Source organism: Schistocerca serialis, unplaced genomic scaffold (assembly GCF_023864345.2).
Source record: "Schistocerca serialis cubense isolate TAMUIC-IGC-003099 unplaced genomic scaffold, iqSchSeri2.2 HiC_scaffold_1431, whole genome shotgun sequence".
Lineage (NCBI taxonomy): Eukaryota > Metazoa > Arthropoda > Insecta > Orthoptera > Acrididae > Schistocerca > Schistocerca serialis.
Window position 1 is genome coordinate 133,187 of NW_026047660.1, and position 25,545 is coordinate 158,731.

Sequence of the window (25,545 nt, forward strand, 5' to 3'; positions counted from 1 at the left end):
CACAGCTCAGCTTGCGAGGTCAGCACAGCTTGCGAGGACAGCACAGCTTGCGAGGACAGCACAGCTTGCGAGGACAGCACAGCTTGTGAGGACAGCACTGCTTGCGAGGACAGCTCAACTTGAGAGGACAGCTCAACTTGTGAGGACAGCTCAACGTGAGAGAACAGCCAAACTAGAGGGGACAGCTCAACTAGAGAGCACAGCTCAACTAGAGAGGACAGCTTAACTTTAGAGGACAGCTCAACTTGAGAGGACAGCTCAACTTGAGAGGACAGCTCAACGTGAGAGGACAGCTGAACTTGAGAGGGCATCTCAACTTGAGAGGGCAGCTCAACTTCAGAGGGCAGCTAAATTTGAGAGGGCAGCTCAACTTGAGAGGGCAGCTCAACTTCAGGGGGCAGCTCAACTTGAGAGGACAGCCCAACTTGAGAGGACAGCACTACTTGAGAGGAAAGCACAACATGCGAGGACAGCAAAGCTTGCGAAGACAGCACGGCTGGCGAGGACAGCACAGCTTGCGAGGACAGCAAGGCTTGCGATGACAGCACAGCTTGCGAGGATAGTACAGCTTGCGAGGACAGCGCAGCTTGCGAGGACAGCACAGCTTGCGAGGACAGCACAGCTAACGAGGACAGCACAGCTTGCGAGGACAGCACAGCTTGCGAGGACAGCACAGCTTGCGAGGACAGCACAGCTTGCGAGGACGGCACAGCTTGCGAGGACGGCACAGCTTACAAAGACGGCACAGCTTGCGAGGACAGCACAGCTTGCGAGAACAGCACAGCTTGCGAGGACAACACAGGTTGCGGGGACAGCACAGCTTCCGTGGACAGCACAGGTTGCGAGGACAGCACAGCTTGCGAGGACAGCACGGCTTGCGAGGACAGCACAGCTTGCGAGGACAGCACAGCTTGCGAGGACAGCATAGCTTGCGAGGACAGGACAGCTTGCGAGGACAGCACAGCTTGCGAGGATGGCTCAGCTTGCGAGGACGGCACAGCTTGCGAGGACCACACAGCTTGCAAGGACATCACAGCTTGCGAGGACAGCTCAACTTGAGACGACAGCTCAACTTGAGAGGACAGCTCAACTTGAGAGGACAGCTCAACTTCAGAGGACAGCAAAACTTGAGAGGACTGCTCAACTTGAGAGGGCTGCTCAGCTTCAGAGGGCAGCTCAACTTGAGAGGGCAGCTGAACTTGAGAGGGCAGCTCAACTTGAGAGGGCAGCTCAACTTGAGTGTACAGCTCAACTTGAGAGGAAATCTCAACCTGAGAGGAAACCTCAACCTGAGAGGACAGCTTAACTTGAGAGGACAGCACAACTTACGAGGACAGGAAAGCTTGCGAGGACAGCAAAGCTTGTGAGGACAGCAAAGCTTGTGAGGACAGCACGGCTTGCGAGGACAGCAAGGCTTGCGTGGACAGCACGGCTTCCGAGGACAGCACGGCTTGCAAGGACAGCACTGCTTGTGAGGACAGCACACCTTGCGAGGACAGCACGGCTTGCAAGGACAGCACGGCTTGCGAGGACAGCACAGCTTGCGAGGAGAGTACAGCTTGCGAGGACAGCACAGCTTGGGAGGACAGCACAGCTTTCGAGGACAGCACAGCTTGCGATGACAGCACAACTTGCGAGGACAGCACGGCTTTCGAGGACAGCTCAACTTGACAGGACAGATCAACTTGAGAGGACAGCTAAACTTGAGAGGACAACTCAACTTGAGAGGACAGCTCAACTTGACAGGACAGCTGAAATTGAGAGGACAGCTCAACTTGATAGGGCAGCTCAACTTGAGAGGACAGCTCATCTAGAGAGGACAGCTCAACATCAGAGGACAGCTAATCTTGAAGGAGAGTCAACTTGAGAGGACATCTCAACTTGAGAGGACAGTTCAACTTGAGAGGACAGCTTAACTTGAGAGGACAGCTCAACTTGAGAGGACAGCTCAACTTGAGAGGACAGCTCAACTAGAGAAGGCAGCTCATCTTGAGAGGACAGCTCAACTTGAGGGGACAGCTCAACTTGAGAGGGCAGCTCAACTTGAGAGGGCAGCTCAACTTGAGAGGGCAGCTCAACTTGAGATGGCAGCTCAACTTGATAGGGCAGCTCAACTTGAGTGTACAGCTCAACTTGAGTGTACAGCTCAACTTGAGAGGAAATCTCAACCTGATAGGACACCTCAACCTGAGAGGACAGCTCAACATCAGAGGACAGTCCAACTGTAGAGGACAGCTCAACTGTAGAGGACAGCTCAACTTGAGAGGACAGCTCAACTTGAGAGGACAGCACAACTTGCGAGGACAGCAAAGCTTGCGAGGACAGCAAAGCTTGTGAGGACAGCAAAGCTTGTGAGGACAGCACGGCTTGCGAGGACAGCAAAGCTTGCGTGGACAGCACGGCTTCCGAGGACAGCATGGCTTGTGAGGACAGCACGGCTTGCGAGGACTGCACAGCTTGCGAGGACAGCACGGCTTGCAAGGACAGCACGGCTTGCGAGGACAGCACAGCTTCCGAGGAGAGCACAGCTTGCGAGGACAGCACAAATTGGGAGGAAAGCACAGCTTTCGAGGACAGCACAGCTTGCGATGACAGCACAACTTGCGAGGACAGCACGGCTTGCGAGGACAGCTCAACTTGAGAGGACAGCTCAACTTGAGAGGACAGCTCAACTTGAGAGGACAGCTCAACTAGAGATGACAGCTCAACTAGAGAGGACAGCTCAACTAGAGAGGACAGCTCAACATGATAGGACAGCTCAACTTGAGAGGACAGCGCAACTAGAGAGGAAAGCTCAACTTGAGAGGTCAGCTCAACTTGAGAGGACAGCTCAACTTGAGAGGACAGCTCAACTTGAGAGGACAGCTCAACTTGAGAGGACAGCTCAACTTGAGAGGACAGCACAACCTGAGAGGACAGCACAACTTGAGAGGACAGCTCAACTTGAGAGGGCAGCTCAACTTGAGAGGACAGCTCAACTTCAGAGGACAGCCCAACTTGAGAGGACAGCACTACTTGAGAGGAAAGCACAACATGCGAGGACAGCAAAGCTTGCGAAGACAGCACGGCTGGCGAGAACAGCACGGCTTGTGAGGACAGCAAGGCTTGCGATGACAGCACAGCTTGCGAGGACAGTACAGCTTGCGAGGACAGCGCAGCTTGCGAGGACAGCACAGCTTGCGAATACAGCACAGCTAGCGAGGACAGCACAGCTTGCGAGGACAGCACAGCTTGCGAGGACAGCACAGCTTGCGAGGACAGCACAGCTTGCGAGGACAGCACAGCTTGCGAGCTCAGCACAGCTTGCGAGGACAGCACAGCTTGCGAGGACAGCACAGCTTGCGAGGACAGCACAGCTTGCGAGGACAGCACAGCTTGCGAGGACAGCACAGCTTGCGAGGACAGCACAGCTTGCGAGGACAGCACAGCTTGCGAGGACAGCACAGCTTGTGAGGACAGCACAGCTTGCGAGGTCAGCACAGCTTGCGAGGACAGCACACCTTGCGAGGACAGCACAGCTTGCGAGGACAGCACAGCTTGCGAGGAGAGCACAGCTTGCGAGCACAGCTCAGCTTGCGAGGTCAGCACAGCTTGCGAGGACAGCACAGCTTGCGAGGACAGCACAGCTTGCGAGGACAGCACAGCTTGTGAGGACAGCACTGCTTGCGAGGACAGCTCAACTTGAGAGGACAGCTCAACTTGTGAGGACAGCTCAAAGTGAGAGAACAGCCCAACTAGAGAGGACAGCTCAACTAGAGAGGACAGCTCAACTAGAGAGGACAGCTTAACTTTAGAGGACAGCTCAACTTGAGAGGACAGCTCAACTTGAGAGGACAGCTCAACGTGAGAGGACAGCTGAACTTGAGAGGGCATCTCAACTCGAGAGGGCAGCTCAACTTCAGAGGGCAGCTCAATTTGAGAGGGCAGCTCAACTTGAGAGGGCAGCTCAACTTCAGGGGGCAGCTCAACTTGAGAGGACAGCCCAACATGAGAGGACAACACTACTTGAGAGGAAAGCACAACATGCGAGGACAGCAAAGCTTGCGAAGACAGCACGGCTGGCGAGGACAGCACAGCTTGCGAGGACAGCAAGGCTTGCGATGACAGCACAGCTTGCGAGGACAGTACAGCTTGCGAGGACAGCACAGCTTGCGAGGACAGTACAGCTTGCGAGGACAGCGCAGCTTGCGAGGACAGCACAGCTCGCGAGGACAGCACAGCTAACGAGGACAGAACAGCTTGCGAGGACAGCACAGCTTGCGAGGACAGCACAGCTTGCGAGGACAGCACAGCTTGCGAGGACGGCACAGCTTTCGAGGACGGCAGAGCTTACAAAGACGGCACAGCTTGCGAGGACAGCACAGCTTGCGAGAACAGCACAGCTTGCGAGGACAACACAGGTTGCGGGGACAGCACAGCTTCCGTGGACAGCACAGGTTGCGAGGACAGCACAGCTTGCGAGGACAGCACGGCTTGCGAGGACAGCACAGCTTGCGAGGACAGCACAGCTTGCGAGGACAGCATAGCTTGCGAGGACAGCACAGCTTGCGAGGACAGCACAGCTTGTGAGGACAGCACAGCTTGCGAGGACAGCACAGCTTGCAAGGACAGCACAGCTTGCGAGGACAGCACAGCTTGCGAGGACAGCACAGCTTGCGAGGACAGCACAGCTTGCGAGGACAACACAGCTTGCGAGGACAGCACAGCTTGCGAGGACAGCACAGCTTGTGAGGACAGCACAGCTTGCGAGCACAGCTCAGCTTGCGAGGTCAGCACAGCTTGCGAGGACAGCACAGCTTGCGAGGACAGCACAGCTTGCGAGGACAGCACAGCTTGTGAGGACAGCACTGCTTGCGAGGACAGCTCAACTTGAGAGGAGAGCTCAACTTGTGAGGACAGCTCAACGTGAGAGAACAGCCCAACTAGAGAGGACAGCTCAACTAGAGAGCACAGCTCAACTAGAGAGGACAGCTTAACTTTAGAGGACAGCTCAACTTGAGAGGACAGCTCAACTTGAGAGGACAGCTCAACGTGAGAGGACAGCTGAACTTGAGAGGGCATCTCAACTTGAGAGGGCAGCTCAACTTCAGAGGGCAGCTCAATTTGAGAGGGCAGCTCAACTTGAGAGGGCAGCTCAACTTCAGGGGGCAGCTCAACTTGAGAGGACAGCCCAACTTGAGAGGACAGCACTACTTGAGAGGAAAGCACAACATGCGAGGACAGCAAAGCTTGCGAAGACAGCACGGCTGGCGAGGACAGCACAGCTTGTGAGGACAGCAAGGCTTGCGATGACAGCACAGCTTGCGAGGACAGTACAGCTTGCGAGGACAGCGCAGCTTGCGAGGACAGCACAGCTTGCGAGGACAGCACAGCTAACGAGGACAGCACAGCTTGCGAGGACAGCACAGCTTGCGAGGACAGCACAGCTTGCGAGGACAGCACAGCTTGCGAGGACGGCACAGCTTGCGAGGACGGCACAGCTTGCGAGGACGGCAGAGCTTACAAAGACGGCACAGCTTGCGAGGACAGCACAGCTTGCGAGGACAGCACAGCTTGCGAGGACAGCACAGCTTGCGAGGACAGCACAGCTTGCGAGGACGGCACAGCTTGCGAGGACGGCACAGCTTGCGAGGACGGCAGAGCTTACAAAGACGGCACAGCTTGCGAGGACAGCACAGCTTGCGAGAACAGCACAGCTTGCGAGGACAACACAGGTTGCGGGGACAGCACAGCTTCCGTGGACAGCACAGGTTGCGAGGACAGCACAGCTTGCGAGGACAGCACGGCTTGCGAGGACAGCACAGCTTGCGAGGACAGCACAGCTTGCGAGGACAGCATAGCTTGCGAGGACAGGACAGCTTGCGAGGACAGCACAGCTTGCGAGGATGGCTCAGCTTGCGAGGATGGCTCAGCTTGCGAGGACGGCACAGCTTGCGAGGACCACACAGCTTGCAAGGACATCACAGCTTGCGAGGACAGCTCAACTTGAGAGGACAGCTCAACTTGAGAGGACAGCTCAACTTGAGAGGACAGCTCAACTTCAGAGGACAGCAAAACTTGAGAGGACTGCTCAACTTGAGAGGGCTGCTCAGCTTCAGAGGGCAGCTCAACTTGAGAGGGCAGCTGAACTTGAGAGGGCAGCTCAACTTGAGAGGGCAGCTCAACTTGAGTGTACAGCTCAACTTGAGAGGAAATCTCAACCTGAGAGGAAACCTCAACCTGAGAGGACAGCTTAACTTGAGAGGACAGCACAACTTACGAGGACAGGAAAGCTTGCGAGGACAGCAAAGCTTGTGAGGACAGCAAAGCTTGTGAGGACAGCACGGCTTGCGAGGACAGCAAGGCTTGCGTGGACAGCACGGCTTCCGAGGACAGCACGGCTTGCAAGGACAGCACTGCTTGTGAGGACAGCACACCTTGCGAGGACAGCACGGCTTGCAAGGACAGCACGGCTTGCGAGGACAGCACAGCTTGCGAGGAGAGTACAGCTTGCGAGGACAGCACAGCTTGGGAGGACAGCACAGCTTTCGAGGACAGCACAGCTTGTGATGACAGCACAACTTGCGAGGACAGCACGGCTTTCGAGGACAGCTCAACTTGACAGGACAGATCAACTTGAGAGGACAGCTAAACTTGAGAGGACAACTCAACTTGAGAGGACAGCTCAACTTGACAGGACAGCTTAAATTGAGAGGACAGCTCAACTTGATAGGGCAGCTCAACTTGAGAGGACAGCTCATCTAGAGAGGACAGCTCAACATCAGAGGACAGCTAATCTTGAAGGAGAGTCAACTTGAGAGGACATCTCAACTTGAGAGGACAGTTCAACTTGAGAGGACAGCTCAACTTGAGAGGACAGCTCAACTTGAGAGGACAGCTCAACTTGAGAGGACAGCTCAACTAGAGAAGGCAGCTCATCTTAAAAGGACAGCTCAACTTGAGGGGACAGCTCAACTTGAGAGGGCAGCTCAACTTGAGAGGGCAGCTCAACTTGAGAGGGCAGCTCAACTTGAGATGGCAGCTCAACTTGAGAGGGCAGCTCAACTTGAGTGTACAGCTCAACTTGAGAGGAAATCTCAACCTGATAGGACACCTCAACCTGAGAGGACAGCTCAACATGAGCGGACAGTCCAACTGTAGAGGACAGCTCAACTGTAGAGGACAGCTCAACTTGAGAGGACAGCTCAACTTGAGAGGACAGCACAACTTGCGAGGACAGCACAACTTGCGAGGACAGCAAAGCTTGCAAGGACAGCAAAGCTTGTGAGGACAGCACGGCTTGCGAGGACAGCAAAGCTTGCGAGGACAGCAAAGCTTGCGTGGACAGCACGGCTTGTGAGGACAGCACGGCTTGCGAGGACAGCACAGCTTGCGAGGACAGCACGGCTTGCAAGGACAGCACGGCTTGCGAGGACAGCACAGCTTCCGAGGAGAGCACAGCTTGCGAGGACAGCACAAATTGGGAGGAAAGCACAGCTTTCGAGGACAGCACAGCTTGCGATGACAGCACAACTTGCGAGGACAGCACGGCTTGCGAGGACAGCTCAACTTGAGAGGACAGCTCAACTTGAGAGGACAGCTCAACTTAAGAGGTTAGCTCAACTAGAGATGACAGCTCAACTAGAGAGGACAGCTCAACATGATAGGACAGCTCAACTTGAGAGGACAGCTCAACTTGAGAGGACAGCGCAACTAGAGAGGAAAGCTCAACTTGAGATGTCAGCTCAACTTGAGAGGACAGCTCAACTTGAGAGGACAGCTCAACTTGAGAGGACAGCTCAACTTGAGAGGACAGCTCAACTTGAGAGGACAGCTCAACTTGAGAGGACAGCACAACCTGAGAGGACAGCACAACTTGAGAGGACAGCTCAACTTGAGAGGGCAGCTCAACTTGAGAGGACAGCTCAACTTCAGAGGACAGCCCAACTTGAGAGGACAGCACTACTTGAGAGGAAAGCACAACATGCGAGGACAGCAAAGCTTGCAAAGACAGCACGGCTGGCGAGAACAGCACGGCTTGCGAGGACAGCAAGGCTTGCGATGACAGCACAGCTTGCGAGGACAGTACAGCCTGCGAGGACAGCGCAGCTTGCGAGGACAGCGCAGCTTGCGAATACAGCACAGCTTGCGAATACAGCACAGCTAGCGAGGACAGCACAGCTTGCGAGGACAGCACAGCTTGCGAGGACAGCACAGCTTGCGAGGACAGCACAGCTTGCGAGGACGGCACAGCTTGCGAGGACGGCACAGCTTACAAAGACGGCACAGCTTGCAAGGACAGCACAGCTTGCGAGGACAGCACAGCTTGCGAGGACAGCACAGGTTGCGTTGACAGCACAGCTTGCGAGGAGAGTACAGCTTGCGAGGACAGCACAGCTTGGGAGGACAGCACAGCTTTCGAGGACAGCACAGCTTGCGATGACAGCACAACTTGCGAGGACAGCACGGCTTTCGAGGACAGCTCAACTTGAGAGGACAGCTCAACTTGAGAGGACAGCTCAACTTGAGAGGACAACTCAACTTGAGAGGACAGCTCAACTTGACAGGACAGCTTAAATTGAGAGGACAGCTCAACTTGAGAGGGCAGCTCAACTTGAGAGGACAGCTCATCTAGAGAGGACAGCTCATCTAGAGAGGACAGCTCAACATCAGAGGACAGCTAGTCTTGAAGGAGAGTCAACTTGAGAGGACATCTCAACTTGAGAGGACAGTTCAACTTGAGAGGACAGCTCAACCTGAGAGGACAGCTCAACATGAGAGGACAGTCCAACTGTAGAGGACAGCTCAACTGTAGAGGACAGCTCAACTGTAGAGGACAGCTCAACTTGAGAGGGCAGCTCAACTTGAGAGGGCAACTCAACTTGAGAGGGCAGCTCAATTCGAGATGGCAGCTCAACTTGAGAGGGCAGCTCAACTTGAGTGTACAGCTCAACTTGAGAGGAAATCTCAACCTGATAGGACACCTCAACCTGAGAGGACAGCTCAACATGAGAGGACAGTCCAACTGTAGAGGACAGCTCAACTGTAGAGGACAGCTCAACTGTAGAGGACAGCTCAACTTGAGAGGACAGCTCAACTTGAGAGGACAGCTCAACTTGAGAGGACAGCACAACTTGCGAGGACAGCAAAGCTTGCGAGGACAGCAAAGCTTGTGAGGACAGCAAAGCTTGTGAGGACAGCACGGCTTGCGAGGACAGCAAAGCTTGCGTGGACAGCACGGCTTCCGAGGACATCACGGCTTGCGAGGACAGCACGGCTTGCGAGGACAGCACAGCTTGCGAGGACAGCACGGCTTGCAAGGACAGCACGGCTTGCGAGGACAGCACAGCTTCCGAAGAGAGCACAGCATGCGAGGACAGCACAAATTGGGAGGAAAGCACAGCTTTCAAGGACAGCACAGCTTGCGATGACAGCACATCTTGCGAGGACAGCACGGCTTGCGAGGACAGCTCAACTTGAGAGGACAGCTCAACTTGAGAGGACAGCTCAACTTGAGAGGACAGCTCAACTAGAGATGACAGCTCAACTAGAGAGGACAGCTCAACATGATAGGACAGCTCAACTTGAGGGGACAGCTCAACTTGAGAGGACAGCTGAACTAGAGAGGAAAGCTCAACTTGAGAGGTCAGCTCAACTTGAGAGGACAGCTCAACTTGAGAGGACAGCTCAACTTGAGAGGACAGCTCAACTTGAGAGGACAGCTCAACTTGAGAGGACAGCTCAACTTGAGAGGACAGCACAACCTGAGAGGACAGCACAACTTGAGAGGACAGCTCAACTTGAGAGGGCAGCTCAACTTGAGAGGACAGCTCAACTTGAGAGGACAGCCCAACTTGAGAGGACAGCACTACTTGAGAGGAAAGCACAATATGCGAGGAAAGCAAAGCTTGCGAAGACAGCACGGCTGGCGAGAACAGCACGGCTTGCGAGGACAGCAAGGCTTGCGATGACAGCACAGCTTGCGAGGACAGCACAGCTTGCAAGGACAGCACAGCTTGTGATGACAGCACAGCTTGCGAGGACAGCACAGCTTGCGAGGACAGCACAGCTTGCAAGGACAGCACACCTTGCGGGGACAGCACAGATTGCGAGGACAGCTCAACTTGAGAGGACAGCTCTACTTGAGAGGACAGCTCAACTTGAGAGGGCAGCTCAACTTGAGAGGACAGCTCAACTTGAGAGGACAGCTCAACTTGAGGAGACAGCTCAACTAGAGGACAGCTCATCTTGAGAGGACAGCTCATCTTGAGAGGACAGCTCAACTTGAGAAGACAGCTCAACTTGAGAGGGCAGCTCAACTTGAGAAGACAGCTCAACGTGAGTGTACAGCTCAACTTGAGAGGAAATCTCAACCTGAGAGGACACCTCAACCTGAGAGGACAGCTCAACTTGAGGGGGCAGTCCAACTGTAGAGGACAGCTCAACTGTAGAGGACAGCTCAACTTGAGAGGACAGCTCAACTTGAGAGGACAGCACAACTTGCGAAGGCAGCGCAACTTGCGAGGACAGCACAGCTTGTGAGGACAGCACAGCTTGTGAGGACAGCACTGCTTGCGAGGACAGCTCAACTTGAGAGGACAGCCCAACTTGAGAGGACAGCACTACTTGAGAGGAAAGCACAACATGCGAGGACAGCAAAGCTTGCGAAGACAGCACGGCTGGCGAGGACAGCACAGCTTGCGAGGACAGCAAGGCTTGCGATGACAGCACAGCTTGCGAGGACAGTACAGCTTGCGAGGACAGCGCAGCTTGCGAGGACAGCACAGCTTGCGAGGACAGCACAGCTAACGAGGACAGCACAGCTTGCGAGGACAGCACAGCTTGCGAGGACAGCACAGCTTGCGAGGACAGCACAGCTTGCGAGGACGGCACAGCTTGCGAGGACGGCACAGCTTACAAAGACGGCACAGCTTGCGAGGACAGCACAGCTTGCGAGGACAGCACAGCTTGCGAGGACAACACAGGTTGCGGGGACAGCACAGCTTCCGTGGACAGCACAGGTTGCGAAGACAGCACAGCTTGCGAGGACAGCACGGCTTGCGAGGACAGCACAGCTTGCGAGGACAGCACAGCTTGCGAGGACAGCATAGCTTGCGAGGACAGGACAGCTTGCGAGGACAGCACAGCTTGCGAGGATGGCTCAGCTTGCGAGGACGGCACAGCTTGCGAGGACGGCACAGCTTGCAAGGACATCACAGCTTGCGAGGACAGCTCAACTTGAGAGGACAGCTCAACTTGAGAGGACAGCTCAACTTGAGAGGACAGCTCAACTTGAGAGGACAGCTCAACTTCAGAGGACAGCAAAACTTGAGAGGACTGCTCAACTTGAGAGGGCTGCTCAGCTTCAGAGGGCAGCTCAACTTGAGAGGGCAGCTCAACTTGAGAGGGCAGCTCAACTTGAGAGGGCAGCTCAACTTGAGTGTACAGCTCAACTTGAGAGGAAATCTCAACCTGAGAGGACACCTCAACCTGAGAGGACAGCTCAACTTGAGAGGACAGCACAACTTACGAGGACAGGAAAGCTTGCGAGGACAGCAAAGCTTCTGAGGACAGCAAAGCTTGTGAGGACAGCACGGCTTGCGAGGACAGCAAGGCTTGCGTGGACAGCACGGCTTCCGAGGACAGCACGGCTTGCAAGGACAGCACGGCTTGTGAATACAGCACACCTTGCGAGGACAGCTCAACTTGAGAGGACAGCTCAACTTGTGAGGACAGCTCAACGTGAGAGAACAGCTCAACTAGAGAGGACAGCTCAACTAGAGAGGACAGCTCAACTAGAGAGGACAGCTTAACTTTAGAGGACAGCTCAACTTGAGAGGACAGCTCAACTTGAGAGGACAGCTCAACGTGAGAGGACAGCTGAACTTGAGAGGGCATCTCAACTTGAGAGGGCAGCTCAACTTCAGAGGGCAGCTCAATTTGAGAGGGCAGCTCAACTTGAGAGGGCAGCTCAACTTCAGAGTGCAGCTCAACTTGAGAGGACAGCCCAACTTGAGAGGACAGCACTACTTGAGAGGAAAGCACAACATGCGAGGACAGCAAAGCTTGCGAAGACAGCACGGCTGGCGAGGACAGCACAGCTTGCGAGGACAGCAAGGCTTGCGATGACAGCACAGCTTGCGAGGACAGTACAGCTTGCGAGGACAGCGCAGCTTGCGAGGACAGCGCAGCTTGCGAGGACAGCACAGCTAACGAGGACAGCACAGCTTGCGAGGACAGCACAGCTTGCGAGGACAGCACAGCTTGCGAGGACAGCACAGCTTGCGAGGACAGCACAGCTTGCGAGGACAGCACAGCTTGCGAGGACGGCACAGCTTGCGAGGACGGCACAGCTTACAAAGACGGCACAGCTTGCGAGGACAGCACAGCTTGCGAGGACAGCACAGCTTGCGAGGACAGCATAGCTTGCGAAGACAGGACAGCGTGCGAGGACAGCACAGCTTGCGAGGATGGCTCAGCTTGCGAGGACGGCACAGCTTGCGAGGACGGCACAGCTTGCGAGGACATCACAGCTTGCGAGGACAGCTCAAATTGAGAGGACAGCTCAACTTGAGAGGACAGTTCAACTTGAGAGGACAGCTCAACTTCAGGGGACAGCAAAACTTGAGAGGACTGCTCAACTTGAGAGGGCTGCTCAGCTTCAGAGGGCAGCTCAACTTGAGAGGGCAGCTCAACTTGAGAGGGCAGCTCAACTTGAGAGGGCAGCTCAACTTGAGTGTACAGCTCAACTTGAGAGGAAATCTCAACCTGAGAGGACCCCTCAACCTGAGAGGACAGCTCAACTTGAGAGGACAGCACAACTTACGAGGACAGGATAGCTTGCGAGGACAGCAAAGCTTGTGAGGACAGCAAAGCTTGTGAGGACAGCACGGCTTGCGAGGACAACAAGGCTTGCGTGGACAGCACGGCTTCCGAGGACAGCACGGCTTGCGAGGACAGCACGGCTTGCGAGGACAGCACGGCTTATGAGGACAGCACACCTTGCGAGGACAGCACGGCTTGCAAGGACAGCACGGCTTGCGAGGACTGCACAGCTTGCCAGGAGAGCACAGCTTTTGAGGACAGCACAGCTTGGGAGGACAGCAACGCTTGCGAGGACAGCACAGCTTGCCAGGACAGCACGGCTTTCTAGGACAGCACAGCTTGCGAGGACAGCACAGCTTGCGAGGAAAGCACTGCTTGCGAGGACAGCACAGCTTGCGAGGACAGCACAGCTTGCGAGGACAGCACTGCTTGCGAGGACTGCTCAACTTGAGAGGACAGCTCAACCTGTGAGGACAGCTCAACGTGAGAGAACAGCTCAGGTAGAGAGGACAGCTCAACTAGAGACGACAGCTAAACTAGGGAAGACAGCTCAACTAGAGAGGACAGCTCAACTAGAGAGGACAGATCAACTAGAGAAGACAGCTCAACTTGAGAGGACAGCTCAACATTAGAGGACAGCACAAGTTGAGAGGACAGCTCAACTTGAGAGGACAGCTCAACCTGAGAGGACAGCTCAACCTGAGACGACAGCTCAACTTGAGAGGGCAGCTCAACTTGAGAGGACAGCACAACTTGAGAGGACAGCACAACTTGAGAGGACAGCACAACTTGGGAGGACAGCACAACTTGGGCAGACAGCACAGCTTGCGCCGACAGCAAAGCTTGCACCGACAGCAAAGCTTGCAAAGACAGCACGGCTTGCGAGGACAGCACGGATTGCGACGACAGCACGGCTTGCGAGGACAGCACGGCTTGCGAGGACAGCACAGCTTGCGAGAGCAGCACAGCTTGCAGGGACAGCACAGCTTGCGAGGACAGCACAGCTTGCGGGGGCAGCTCAGCTTGAGGGGACAGAACAGCTTGCGGGGACAGCACAGCTTGCAGGGACAGCACAGCTTGCGAGGACAGCACAGTTTGCGAGGACAGCACAGCTTGCGAGGACAGCACTGCTTGCGAGGACAGCTCAACTTGTGAGGACAGCTCAACGTGATAGAACAGCTCAACTAGAGAGGACAGCTCAACTAGAGAGGACAGCTCAACTAGAGAGGACAACTCAACTAGGGAAGACAGCTCAACTAGAGAGGACAGCTCAACTAGAGAGGACAGATCAACTAGAGAAGACAGCTCAACTTGAGAGGACAGCTCAACTTTAGAGGACAGCTCAACTTGAGAGGACAGCTCAACTTGAGAGGACAGCTCAACTTGAGAGGACAGCTCGACCTGAGACAACAGCTCAACTTGAGAGGACAGCTCAATTTGAGAGGACAGCACAACCTTAGAGGACAGCACAACTTGCTAGGACAGCACAACTTGGGCGGATAGCACAGCTTGCGCCAACAGCAAAGCTTGCACCGACAGCAAAGCTTGCAAGGACAGCATGGCTTGCGAGGACAGCACAGCTTGCGAGGACAGCACAGCTTGCAAGGACAGCACAGCTTGCGATGACAGCACAGCTTGCGATGACAGCACAGCTTGCGAGGACAGCACAGCTTGCGAGGACAGCACAGCTTGCAAGGACAGCACACCTTGCGGGGACAGCACAGATTGCGAGGACAGCTCAACTTGAGAGGACAGCTCAACTTGAGAGGACAGCTCAACTTGAGAGGACAGCTCAACTTGAGAGGACAGCTCAACTTGAGAGGACAGCTTAACTTGAGAGGACAGCTTAACTTGAGAGGACATCTCAACTTCAGAGGACAGCTCAACTTCAGAGGACAGCTCAACTTCAGAGGACAGCTCAAGTTGAGAGGACAGCTCAATTAGAGAGGACAGCACAACTTGAGAGGTGAGCTCAACTTGAGAGGACAGCTCAAGTTGAGAGGACAGCTCAACTTGAGAGGACAGTTCAACTTGAGAAGACAGCTCAACTTGAGAGGGCAGCTCAACTTGAGAGGGCAGCTCAACTTGAGAGGGCAGCTCAACTTGAGAGGGCAGCTCAACTTGAGAGGGCAGCTCAACTTGAGAGGGCAGCTCAACTTGAGAGGGCAGCTCAACTTGAGAGGGCAGCTCAACTTGAGAGGGCAGCTCAACTTGAGAGGGCAGCTCAACTTGAGAGGGCAGCTCAACTTGAGAGGGCAGCTCAACTTGAGAGGGCAGTTCAACTTGAGAGGGCAGCTCAACTTGAGAGGGCAGCTCAACTTGAGAGGGCAGCTCAACTTGAGAGGGCAGCTCAACTTGAGATTACAGCTCAACTAGAGAGGAAAGCTCAACCTGAGAGGACACCTTAACCTGAGAGGACAGCTCAACTTGAGAGGACAGTCCAACTGTAGAGGACAGCTCAACTTGAGAGGACAGCACAACTTGAGAGGACAGCACAACTTGAGAGGACAGCACAACTTGCAAGGATAGTAGACCTTGTGATTAACCTTGTAGTGCCTTAACTATTGTGCATTCAGTAGCAGTTTCATTTGCAGCAACCTTTCTGTATACAGTAACACTTGCATGTACAGATATACTGATATGAATAGGAATAATTTTACTTTCAGCAGTTTTCGCTAATAGAACATGGATAGTGTGTGCTGCAACTCTTGCATCTACAGTATCTCAAATGTGCAGAGTAAGTTTTGCGTAAGCAGTCACTCCTCCATGCAAGCTATCTCTTGCATGTTCAGTAACAGATGCTTTTGCAGCTGAGATGTGTGTATTAACCACAGAACTTGAATAGACTGCTTTGCATGCAGCAATGCGGAAAGAAAGAGATGGGGAGGAGAAAAAGTAGTATGTAGAAAGAAGGGAGGGAGGGAGGGAGGGAGTGTAGGAGGAAAGTATGTTTGAGAGAGTTGAAGAGGATAGTAATATGGGGAAGGATGAGAGGAGGAGAAGGAAGCCATGGTGAGAAGAGGGAGGATGTATCGGGCAAAGAGGAAACGGCGGAGAGAAATAAGGAAGGAACGAAAGTAACAGGTAATATAAGTATAAAGTGAGTGGAGGGGGATAGAGAAAAATATATATAAATATATATATACATAGTGTGTAGATGGTATGTTTACTACAATTGAGAACACACGAAAACGCTGTACAGGCAGTGAAGTGGAGACGCAAAAGGTGAAAACAAGCACTAAGTCTGAGGTGAGGCAAGAAGGAATAACTTCCACAACAGTAGGCGCTACTGAATAATAAAGTGGGGAAACCAAAGTGTAGAATTGTAGTTGAGCAACATGGTGGCTAGAATAAAAGACACTCGTCGGTGTGGTGTCTAATATCAGTCATACTGTCTGTCAAGACACAACAGGAATGTGCAGATCAAACAGGTGCATCGAAATTCCTGACGACTGCAGCATTACAATAATCAGTACCATAAGCTGTGCTGTGTGGCGCCAAATAACAAGTTGTCAGATGAGAATCAAAGGCAAGAAATCCACTGTAATACAAAAGATGAGAGACAGATGTACCAGTACTGCAAGACATGCCTAATGCCGCATAAATCCACGCTGCCACTTGTGCCGCCCATTCACATAACGTAGTGTTACAGATGAAGTGCCTGCCGAAAACGCGGAGGGATTTCTATAGACTGTAACAATAAAAAAAAAAGGGAAAGTGTGAAGAGCGTGGGACACAGGGCAGACGATACATAGTACGCCAAGGACGGAATGTGATGTGTTGGCAAATGTGCCAACACCTTGTAGATAGAGGAGGCCGAAATGGACGCTATCTAACGCAGACGGGCGTGAATTCTGGAACAGGATAAGTATTGAATGCTAATAAGAAAAGTATGCAGCTCCTCGAATACTTAACTTTATTCCATCCTTGTGGTACATCGCTCTTGATAATACAAATAAGACTATCTTCAGATACGGTTAATGGCGCCTTGCTATGTCGTAGTCATGGACTTAGCTGAAGGCTATTCTAACTGTCTCTCGGCAAATGAGAGAAAGGCTTCGTAAGTATAGTCGCTAGCAAAGTCGTCGTTCAAATGGGGCGAGTGCTATTCCGGATCTCGAGACCTGCCTTGTGGTGGCGCTCGGTCTGCGATCACACAGTGGCGACACGCGGGTCCGACATGTACTAAATGGACAGCGGCCGATTTAAAGTACCAACTAGCAAGTGTGGTGTCTGGCGGTGACACCACAGAATGCGTCGGAAAGCGCGGTCCAGTATTGCGATAGGGGGTGTGGTGGGGGGGGGGGGGGGGTTATGGGGCACAAAATGCGGCCCGTCATTCGTCGGAATTCGCAGCTCGCGGCCGATATCCCGTGGTGCGAATCCAGGGATGAGCACAGCCTCTCACAGTCGCCTGGAGGCGTCATAAAATCCATGTTCAGCTATTTGCTTCCAGGTTGCACTTCCTGAGTTAGCAGGCTTCAATATAATATTGTTGCAACCCTAGCTTCCCGACTGAGAAAGCAAAACAGAAATTTCCAGATCACACACACACACACACACACACAAATCGTCGCAATTGGGCTGCATTAAAATAATTGGAGCGTTACATAATATTTAAAACACAACCAGTACTGTGTGGCAGCAGTGAAAGGGTGTCTAGAAGGAAAGCCAGGGGGAAAAAAAAAATACGCGCCGTCAGACCAAGCCGCCCGACTTAGCAAGCGACTTCTTGTTCCCCTCTAAGCTGCCCGACTTAGCAAGCGACTTGGTTTGTGTGTGGGGGGGGGAGGGGGGGGGGGGTGAGTGTAGTGCGCATCCTGTTGGCTTTGGCTTCGCAGCATGCATTATGTCCCCCTCCTAGCCGCCCGACTTAGCAAGCGACTTTGCAATGCGACTCCGCTGCGCTCCGCTTGCTTCCAGTTACGTTATAAGGCGGCCACTCCGACCAAGTGACAGCGAGAGGCCGGGGTACACTTAGCGGTGCCCGGAATATCTACTGCATCAACGCATCTAACGACACGTCACCTACAGTCTTAAAACTCTGACACCGCCAAGAGACCACCGACCTCAGTACGTCATACAAATTTCACCTCGATACGACCTTACTGTCCCAGGCAAAAACGCACTCAAAGACGCAAATACAAACCGAAAAACGGATCACACAAACTCGCGCAAAAGCTACTTTTTCGTCTGATGTACTTGCAAATTAAACACTTTCCGTTACTCTCCTTTCATTCCACTGTGGAAACTAGTATTTTTTTACGTCGCCAAACGGTCCTATATCAAAGCAAACTACACTTACTGGGACAGGCGGCGCGGCGCGGCGCGGCGCGTCTCTTCTCATCGTCTCAAAATACGCTGCATAAACGTCCGAAACTCCTCGATGCCCTCACTTCAAATCTTAAAACTTTGACACCGCCAAGAGACCACCGACCTCAGTACGTCATACAAATTTCACCTCGATACGACCTTACTGTCCCAGGCAAAAACGCACTCAAACACGCAAATACAAACCGAAAAACGGATCACACAAACTCGCGCAAAAGCTACTTTTTCGTCTGATGTACTTGCAAATTAAACACTTTCCGTTACTCTCCTTTCATTCCACTGTGGAAACTAGTATTTTTTTACGTCGCCAAACGGTCCTATATCAAAGCAAACTACACTTACTGGGACAGGCGGCGCGGCGCGGCGCGGCGCGTCTCTTCTCATCGTCTCAAAATACGCTGCATAAACGTCCGAAACTCCTCGATGCCCTCACTTCAAATCTTAAAACTTTGACACCGCCAAGAGACCACCGACCTCAGTACGTCATACAAATTTCACCTCGATACGACCTTACTGTCCCAGGCAAAAACGCACTCAAACACGCAAATACAAACCGAAAAACGGATCACACAAACTCGCGCAAAAGCTACTTTTTCGTCTGATGTACTTGCAAATTAAACACTTTCCGTTACTCTCCTTTCATTCCACTGTGGAAACTAGTATTTTTTTACGTCGCCAAACGGTCCTATATCAAAGCAAACTACACTTACTGGGACAGGCGGCGCGGCGCGGCGCGGCGCGTCTCTTCTCATCGTCTCAAAATACGCTGCATAAACGTCCGAAACTCCTCGATGCCCTCACTTCAAATCTTAAAACTTTGACACCGCCAAGAGACCACCGACCTCAGTACGTCATACAAATTTCACCTCGATACGACCTTACTGTCCCAGGCAAAAACGCACTCAAACACGCAAATACAAACCGAAAAACGGATCACACAAACTCGCGCAAAAGCTACTTTTTCGTCTGATGTACTTGCAAATTAAACACTTTCCGTTACTCTCCTTTCATTCCACTGTGGAAACTAGTATTTTTTTACGTCGCCAAACGGTCCTATATCAAAGCAAACTACACTTACTGGGACAGGCGGCGCGGCGCGGCGCGGCGCGTCTCTTCTCATCGTCTCAAAATACGCTGCATAAACGTCCGAAACTCCTCGATGCCCTCACTTCAAATCTTAAAACTTTGACACCGCCAAGAGACCACCGACCTCAGTACGTCATACAAATTTCACCTCGATACGACCTTACTGTCCCAGGCAAAAACGCACTCAAACACGCAAATACAAACCGAAAAACGGATCACACAAACTCGCGCAAAAGCTACTTTTTCGTCTGATGTACTTGCAAATTAAACACTTTCCGTTACTCTCCTTTCATTCCACTGTGGAAACTAGTATTTTTTTACGTCGCCAAACGGTCCTATATCAAAGCAAACTACACTTACTGGGACAGGCGGCGCGGCGCGGCGCGGCGCGTCTCTTCTCATCGTCTCAAAATACGCTGCATAAACGTCCGAAACTCCTCGATGCCCTCACTTCAAATCTTAAAACTTTGACACCGCCAAGAGACCACCGACCTCAGTACGTCATACAAATTTCACCTCGATACGACCTTACTGTCCCAGGCAAAAACGCACTCAAAGACGCAAATGCAAACCGAAAAGAAAAACAGATTACACAAACCCACGCAAAAGCTACTTCTTCGTCACATGTAATTACACATTAACCACTTTCCGATACTCTCCTTTCATTCTACTGTGGAAACTAGTATTTTTTTACGTCCCCACACGGTCCTATATCAAAGCAAACTACGCTCACTGGGCCAGGCGGCGCGGCGCGGCGCGTCTCTTCTCATCGTCTCAAAATACGCTGCATAAACGTCCGAAACTCCTCGATGCCCTCACTTCAAATCTTAAAACTTTGACACCGCCAAGAGACCACCGACCTCAGTACGTCATACAAATTTCACCTCGATACGACCTTACTGTCCCAGGCAAAAACGCACTCAAAGACGCAAATACAAACCGAAAAACGGATCACACAAACTCGCGCAAAAGCTACTTTTTCGTCTGATGTACTTGCAAATTAAACACTTTCCGTTACTCTCCTTTCATTCCACTGTGGAAACTAGTATTTTTTTACGTCGCCAAACGGTCCTATATCAAAGCAAACTACACTTACTGGGACAGGCGGCGCGGCGCGGCGCGGCGCGTCTCTTCTCATCGTCTCAAAATACGCTGCATAAACGTCCGAAACTCCTCGATGCCCTCACTTCAAATCTTAAAACTTTGACACCGCCAAGAGACCACCGACCTCAGTACGTCATACAAATTTCACCTCGATACGACCTTACTGTCCCAGGCAAAAACGCACTCAAACACGCAAATACAAACCGAAAAACGGATCACACAAACTCGCGCAAAAGCTACTTTTTCGTCTGATGTACTTGCAAATTAAACACTTTCCGTTACTCTCCTTTCATTCCACTGTGGAAACTAGTATTTTTTTACGTCGCCAAACGGTCCTATATCAAAGCAAACTACACTTACTGGGACAGGCGGCGCGGCGCGGCGCGGCGCGTCTCTTCTCATCGTCTCAAAATACGCTGCATAAACGTCCGAAACTCCTCGATGCCCTCACTTCAAATCTTAAAACTTTGACACCGCCAAGAGACCACCGACCTCAGTACGTCATACAAATTTCACCTCGATACGACCTTACTGTCCCAGGCAAAAACGCACTCAAACACGCAAATACAAACCGAAAAACGGATCACACAAACTCGCGCAAAAGCTACTTTTTCGTCTGATGTACTTGCAAATTAAACACTTTCCGTTACTCTCCTTTCATTCCACTGTGGAAACTAGTATTTTTTTACGTCGCCAAACGGTCCTATATCAAAGCAAACTACACTTACTGGGACAGGCGGCGCGGCGCGGCGCGGCGCGTCTCTTCTCATCGTCTCAAAATACGCTGCATAAACGTCCGAAACTCCTCGATGCCCTCACTTCAAATCTTAAAACTTTGACACCGCCAAGAGACCACCGACCTCAGTACGTCATACAAATTTCACCTCGATACGACCTTACTGTCCCAGGCAAAAACGCACTCAAACACGCAAATACAAACCGAAAAACGGATCACACAAACTCGCGCAAAAGCTACTTTTTCGTCTGATGTACTTGCAAATTAAACACTTTCCGTTACTCTCCTTTCATTCCACTGTGGAAACTAGTATTTTTTTACGTCGCCAAACGGTCCTATATCAAAGCAAACTACACTTACTGGGACAGGCGGCGCGGCGCGGCGCGGCGCGTCTCTTCTCATCGTCTCAAAATACGCTGCATAAACGTCCGAAACTCCTCGATGCCCTCACTTCAAATCTTAAAACTTTGACACCGCCAAGAGACCACCGACCTCAGTACGTCATACAAATTTCACCTCGATACGACCTTACTGTCCCAGGCAAAAACGCACTCAAACACGCAAATACAAACCGAAAAACGGATCACACAAACTCGCGCAAAAGCTACTTTTTCGTCTGATGTACTTGCAAATTAAACACTTTCCGTTACTCTCCTTTCATTCCACTGTGGAAACTAGTATTTTTTTACGTCGCCAAACGGTCCTATATCAAAGCAAACTACACTTACTGGGACAGGCGGCGCGGCGCGGCGCGGCGCGTCTCTTCTCATCGTCTCAAAATACGCTGCATAAACGTCCGAAACTCCTCGATGCCCTCACTTCAAATCTTAAAACTTTGACACCGCCAAGAGACCACCGACCTCAGTACGTCATACAAATTTCACCTCGATACGACCTTACTGTCCCAGGCAAAAACGCACTCAAAGACGCAAATGCAAACCGAAAAGAAAAACAGATTACACAAACCCACGCAAAAGCTACTTCTTCGTCACATGTAATTACACATTAACCACTTTCCGATACTCTCCTTTCATTCTACTGTGGAAACTAGTATTTTTTTACGTCCCCACACGGTCCTATATCAAAGCAAACTACGCTCACTGGGCCAGGCGGCGCGGCGCGGCGCGTCTCTTCTCATCGTCTCAAAATACGCTGCATAAACGTCCGAAACTCCTCGATGCCCTCACTTCAAATCTTAAAACTTTGACACCGCCAAGAGACCACCGACCTCAGTACGTCATACAAATTTCACCTCGATACGACCTTACTGTCCCAGGCAAAAACGCACTCAAAGACGCAAATACAAACCGAAAAACGGATCACACAAACTCGCGCAAAAGCTACTTTTTCGTCTGATGTACTTGCAAATTAAACACTTTCCGTTACTCTCCTTTCATTCCACTGTGGAAACTAGTATTTTTTTACGTCGCCAAACGGTCCTATATCAAAGCAAACTACACTTACTGGGACAGGCGGCGCGGCGCGGCGCGGCGCGTCTCTTCTCATCGTCTCAAAATACGCTGCATAAACGTCCGAAACTCCTCGATGCCCTCACTTCAAATCTTAAAACTTTGACACCGCCAAGAGACCACCGACCTCAGTACGTCATACAAATTTCACCTCGATACGACCTTACTGTCCCAGGCAAAAACGCACTCAAAGACGCAAATGCAAACCGAAAAGAAAAACAGATTACACAAACCCACGCAAAAGCTACTTCTTCGTCACATGTAATTACACATTAACCACTTTCCGATACTCTCCTTTCATTCTACTGTGGAAACTAGTATTTTTTTACGTCCCCACACGGTCCTATATCAAAGCAAACTACGCTCACTGGGCCAGGCGGCGCGGCGCGGCGCGTCTCTTCTCATCGTCTCAAAATACGCTGCATAAACGTCCGAAACTCCTCGATGCCCTCACTTCAAATCTTAAAACTTTGACACCGCCAAGAGACCACCGACCTCAGTACGTCATACAAATTTCACCTCGATACGACCTTACTGTCCCAGGCAAAAACGCACTCAAACACGCAAATACAAACCGAAAAACGGATCACACAAACTCGCGCAAAAGCTACTTTTTCGTCTGATGTACTTGCAAATTAAACACTTTCCGTTACTCTCCTTTCATTCCACTGTGGAAACTAGTATTTTTTTACGTCGCCAAACGGTCCTATATCAAAGCAAACTACACTTACTGGGACAGGCGGCGCGGCGCGGCGCGGCGCGTCTCTTCTCATCGTCTCAAAATACGCTGCATAAACGTCCGAAACTCCTCGATGCCCTCACTTCAAATCTTAAAACTTTGACACCGCCAAGAGACCACCGACCTCAGTACGTCATACAAATTTCACCTCGATACGACCTTACTGTCCCAGGCAAAAACGCACTCAAAGACGCAAATGCAAACCGAAAAGAAAAACAGATTACACAAACCCACGCAAAAGCTACTTCTTCGTCACATGTAATTACACATTAACCACTTTCCGATACTCTCCTTTCATTCTACTGTGGAAACTAGTATTTTTTTACGTCCCCACACGGTCCTATATCAAAGCAAACTACGCTCACTGGGCCAGGCGGCGCGGCGCGGCGCGTCTCTTCTCATCGTCTCAAAATACGCTGCATAAACGTCCGAAACTCCTCGATGCCCTCACTTCAAATCTTAAAACTTTGACACCGCCAAGAGACCACCGACCTCAGTACGTCATACAAATTTCACCTCGATACGACCTTACTGTCCCAGGCAAAAACGCACTCAAAGACGCAAATACAAACCGAAAAACGGATCACACAAACTCGCGCAAAAGCTACTTTTTCGTCTGATGTACTTGCAAATTAAACACTTTCCGTTACTCTCCTTTCATTCCACTGTGGAAACTAGTATTTTTTTACGTCGCCAAACGGTCCTATATCAAAGCAAACTACACTTACTGGGACAGGCGGCGCGGCGCGGCGCGGCGCGTCTCTTCTCATCGTCTCAAAATACGCTGCATAAACGTCCGAAACTCCTCGATGCCCTCACTTCAAATCTTAAAACTTTGACACCGCCAAGAGACCACCGACCTCAGTACGTCATACAAATTTCACCTCGATACGACCTTACTGTCCCAGGCAAAAACGCACTCAAAGACGCAAATGCAAACCGAAAAGAAAAACAGATTACACAAACCCACGCAAAAGCTACTTCTTCGTCACATGTAATTACACATTAACCACTTTCCGATACTCTCCTTTCATTCTACTGTGGAAACTAGTATTTTTTTACGTCCCCACACGGTCCTATATCAAAGCAAACTACGCTCACTGGGCCAGGCGGCGCGGCGCGGCGCGTCTCTTCTCATCGTCTCAAAATACGCTGCATAAACGTCCGAAACTCCTCGATGCCCTCACTTCAAATCTTAAAACTTTGACACCGCCAAGAGACCACCGACCTCAGTACGTCATACAAATTTCACCTCGATACGACCTTACTGTCCCAGGCAAAAACGCACTCAAAGACGCAAATACAAACCGAAAAACGGATCACACAAACTCGCGCAAAAGCTACTTTTTCGTCTGATGTACTTGCAAATTAAACACTTTCCGTTACTCTCCTTTCATTCCACTGTGGAAACTAGTATTTTTTTACGTCGCCAAACGGTCCTATATCAAAGCAAACTACACTTACTGGGACAGGCGGCGCGGCGCGGCGCGGCGCGTCTCTTCTCATCGTCTCAAAATACGCTGCATAAACGTCCGAAACTCCTCGATGCCCTCACTTCAAATCTTAAAACTTTGACACCGCCAAGAGACCACCGACCTCAGTACGTCATACAAATTTCACCTCGATACGACCTTACTGTCCCAGGCAAAAACGCACTCAAAGACGCAAATGCAAACCGAAAAGAAAAACAGATTACACAAACCCACGCAAAAGCTACTTCTTCGTCACATGTAATTACACATTAACCACTTTCCGATACTCTCCTTTCATTCTACTGTGGAAACTAGTATTTTTTTACGTCCCCACACGGTCCTATATCAAAGCAAACTACGCTCACTGGGCCAGGCGGCGCGGCGCGGCGCGTCTCTTCTCATCGTCTCAAAATACGCTGCATAAACGTCCGAAACTCCTCGATGCCCTCACTTCAAATCTTAAAACTTTGACACCGCCAAGAGACCACCGACCTCAGTACGTCATACAAATTTCACCTCGATACGACCTTACTGTCCCAGGCAAAAACGCACTCAAACACGCAAATACAAACCGAAAAACGGATCACACAAACTCGCGCAAAAGCTACTTTTTCGTCTGATGTACTTGCAAATTAAACACTTTCCGTTACTCTCCTTTCATTCCACTGTGGAAACTAGTATTTTTTTACGTCGCCAAACGGTCCTATATCAAAGCAAACTACACTTACTGGGACAGGCGGGGCGGCGCGGCGCGGCGCGTCTCTTCTCATCGTCTCAAAATACGCTGCATAAACGTCCGAAACT

At 51.6% G+C, this 25,545-nt stretch overlaps 1 protein-coding gene across 1 annotated transcript in view; it reads right to left on the reverse strand.

Annotated features, from left to right (window-relative positions):
* Positions 1 to 1,830: 1,830 nt before the first annotated feature.
* LOC126443278 (uncharacterized) overlaps positions 1,831 to 25,545 on the reverse strand; it is a 110,165-nt gene continuing 86,450 nt past the window's right edge. Inside the window, exons 2-4 of the mRNA XM_050090893.1 lie at positions 8,736 to 8,969; positions 6,938 to 7,099; positions 1,831 to 2,169 (exon numbers count right to left, since the gene is read on the reverse strand). Coding sequence (XP_049946850.1) covers positions 1,831 to 2,169; positions 6,938 to 7,099; positions 8,736 to 8,969 — 735 coding nt within the window. The remainder of the gene's footprint in view (positions 2,170 to 6,937; positions 7,100 to 8,735; positions 8,970 to 25,545) is intronic.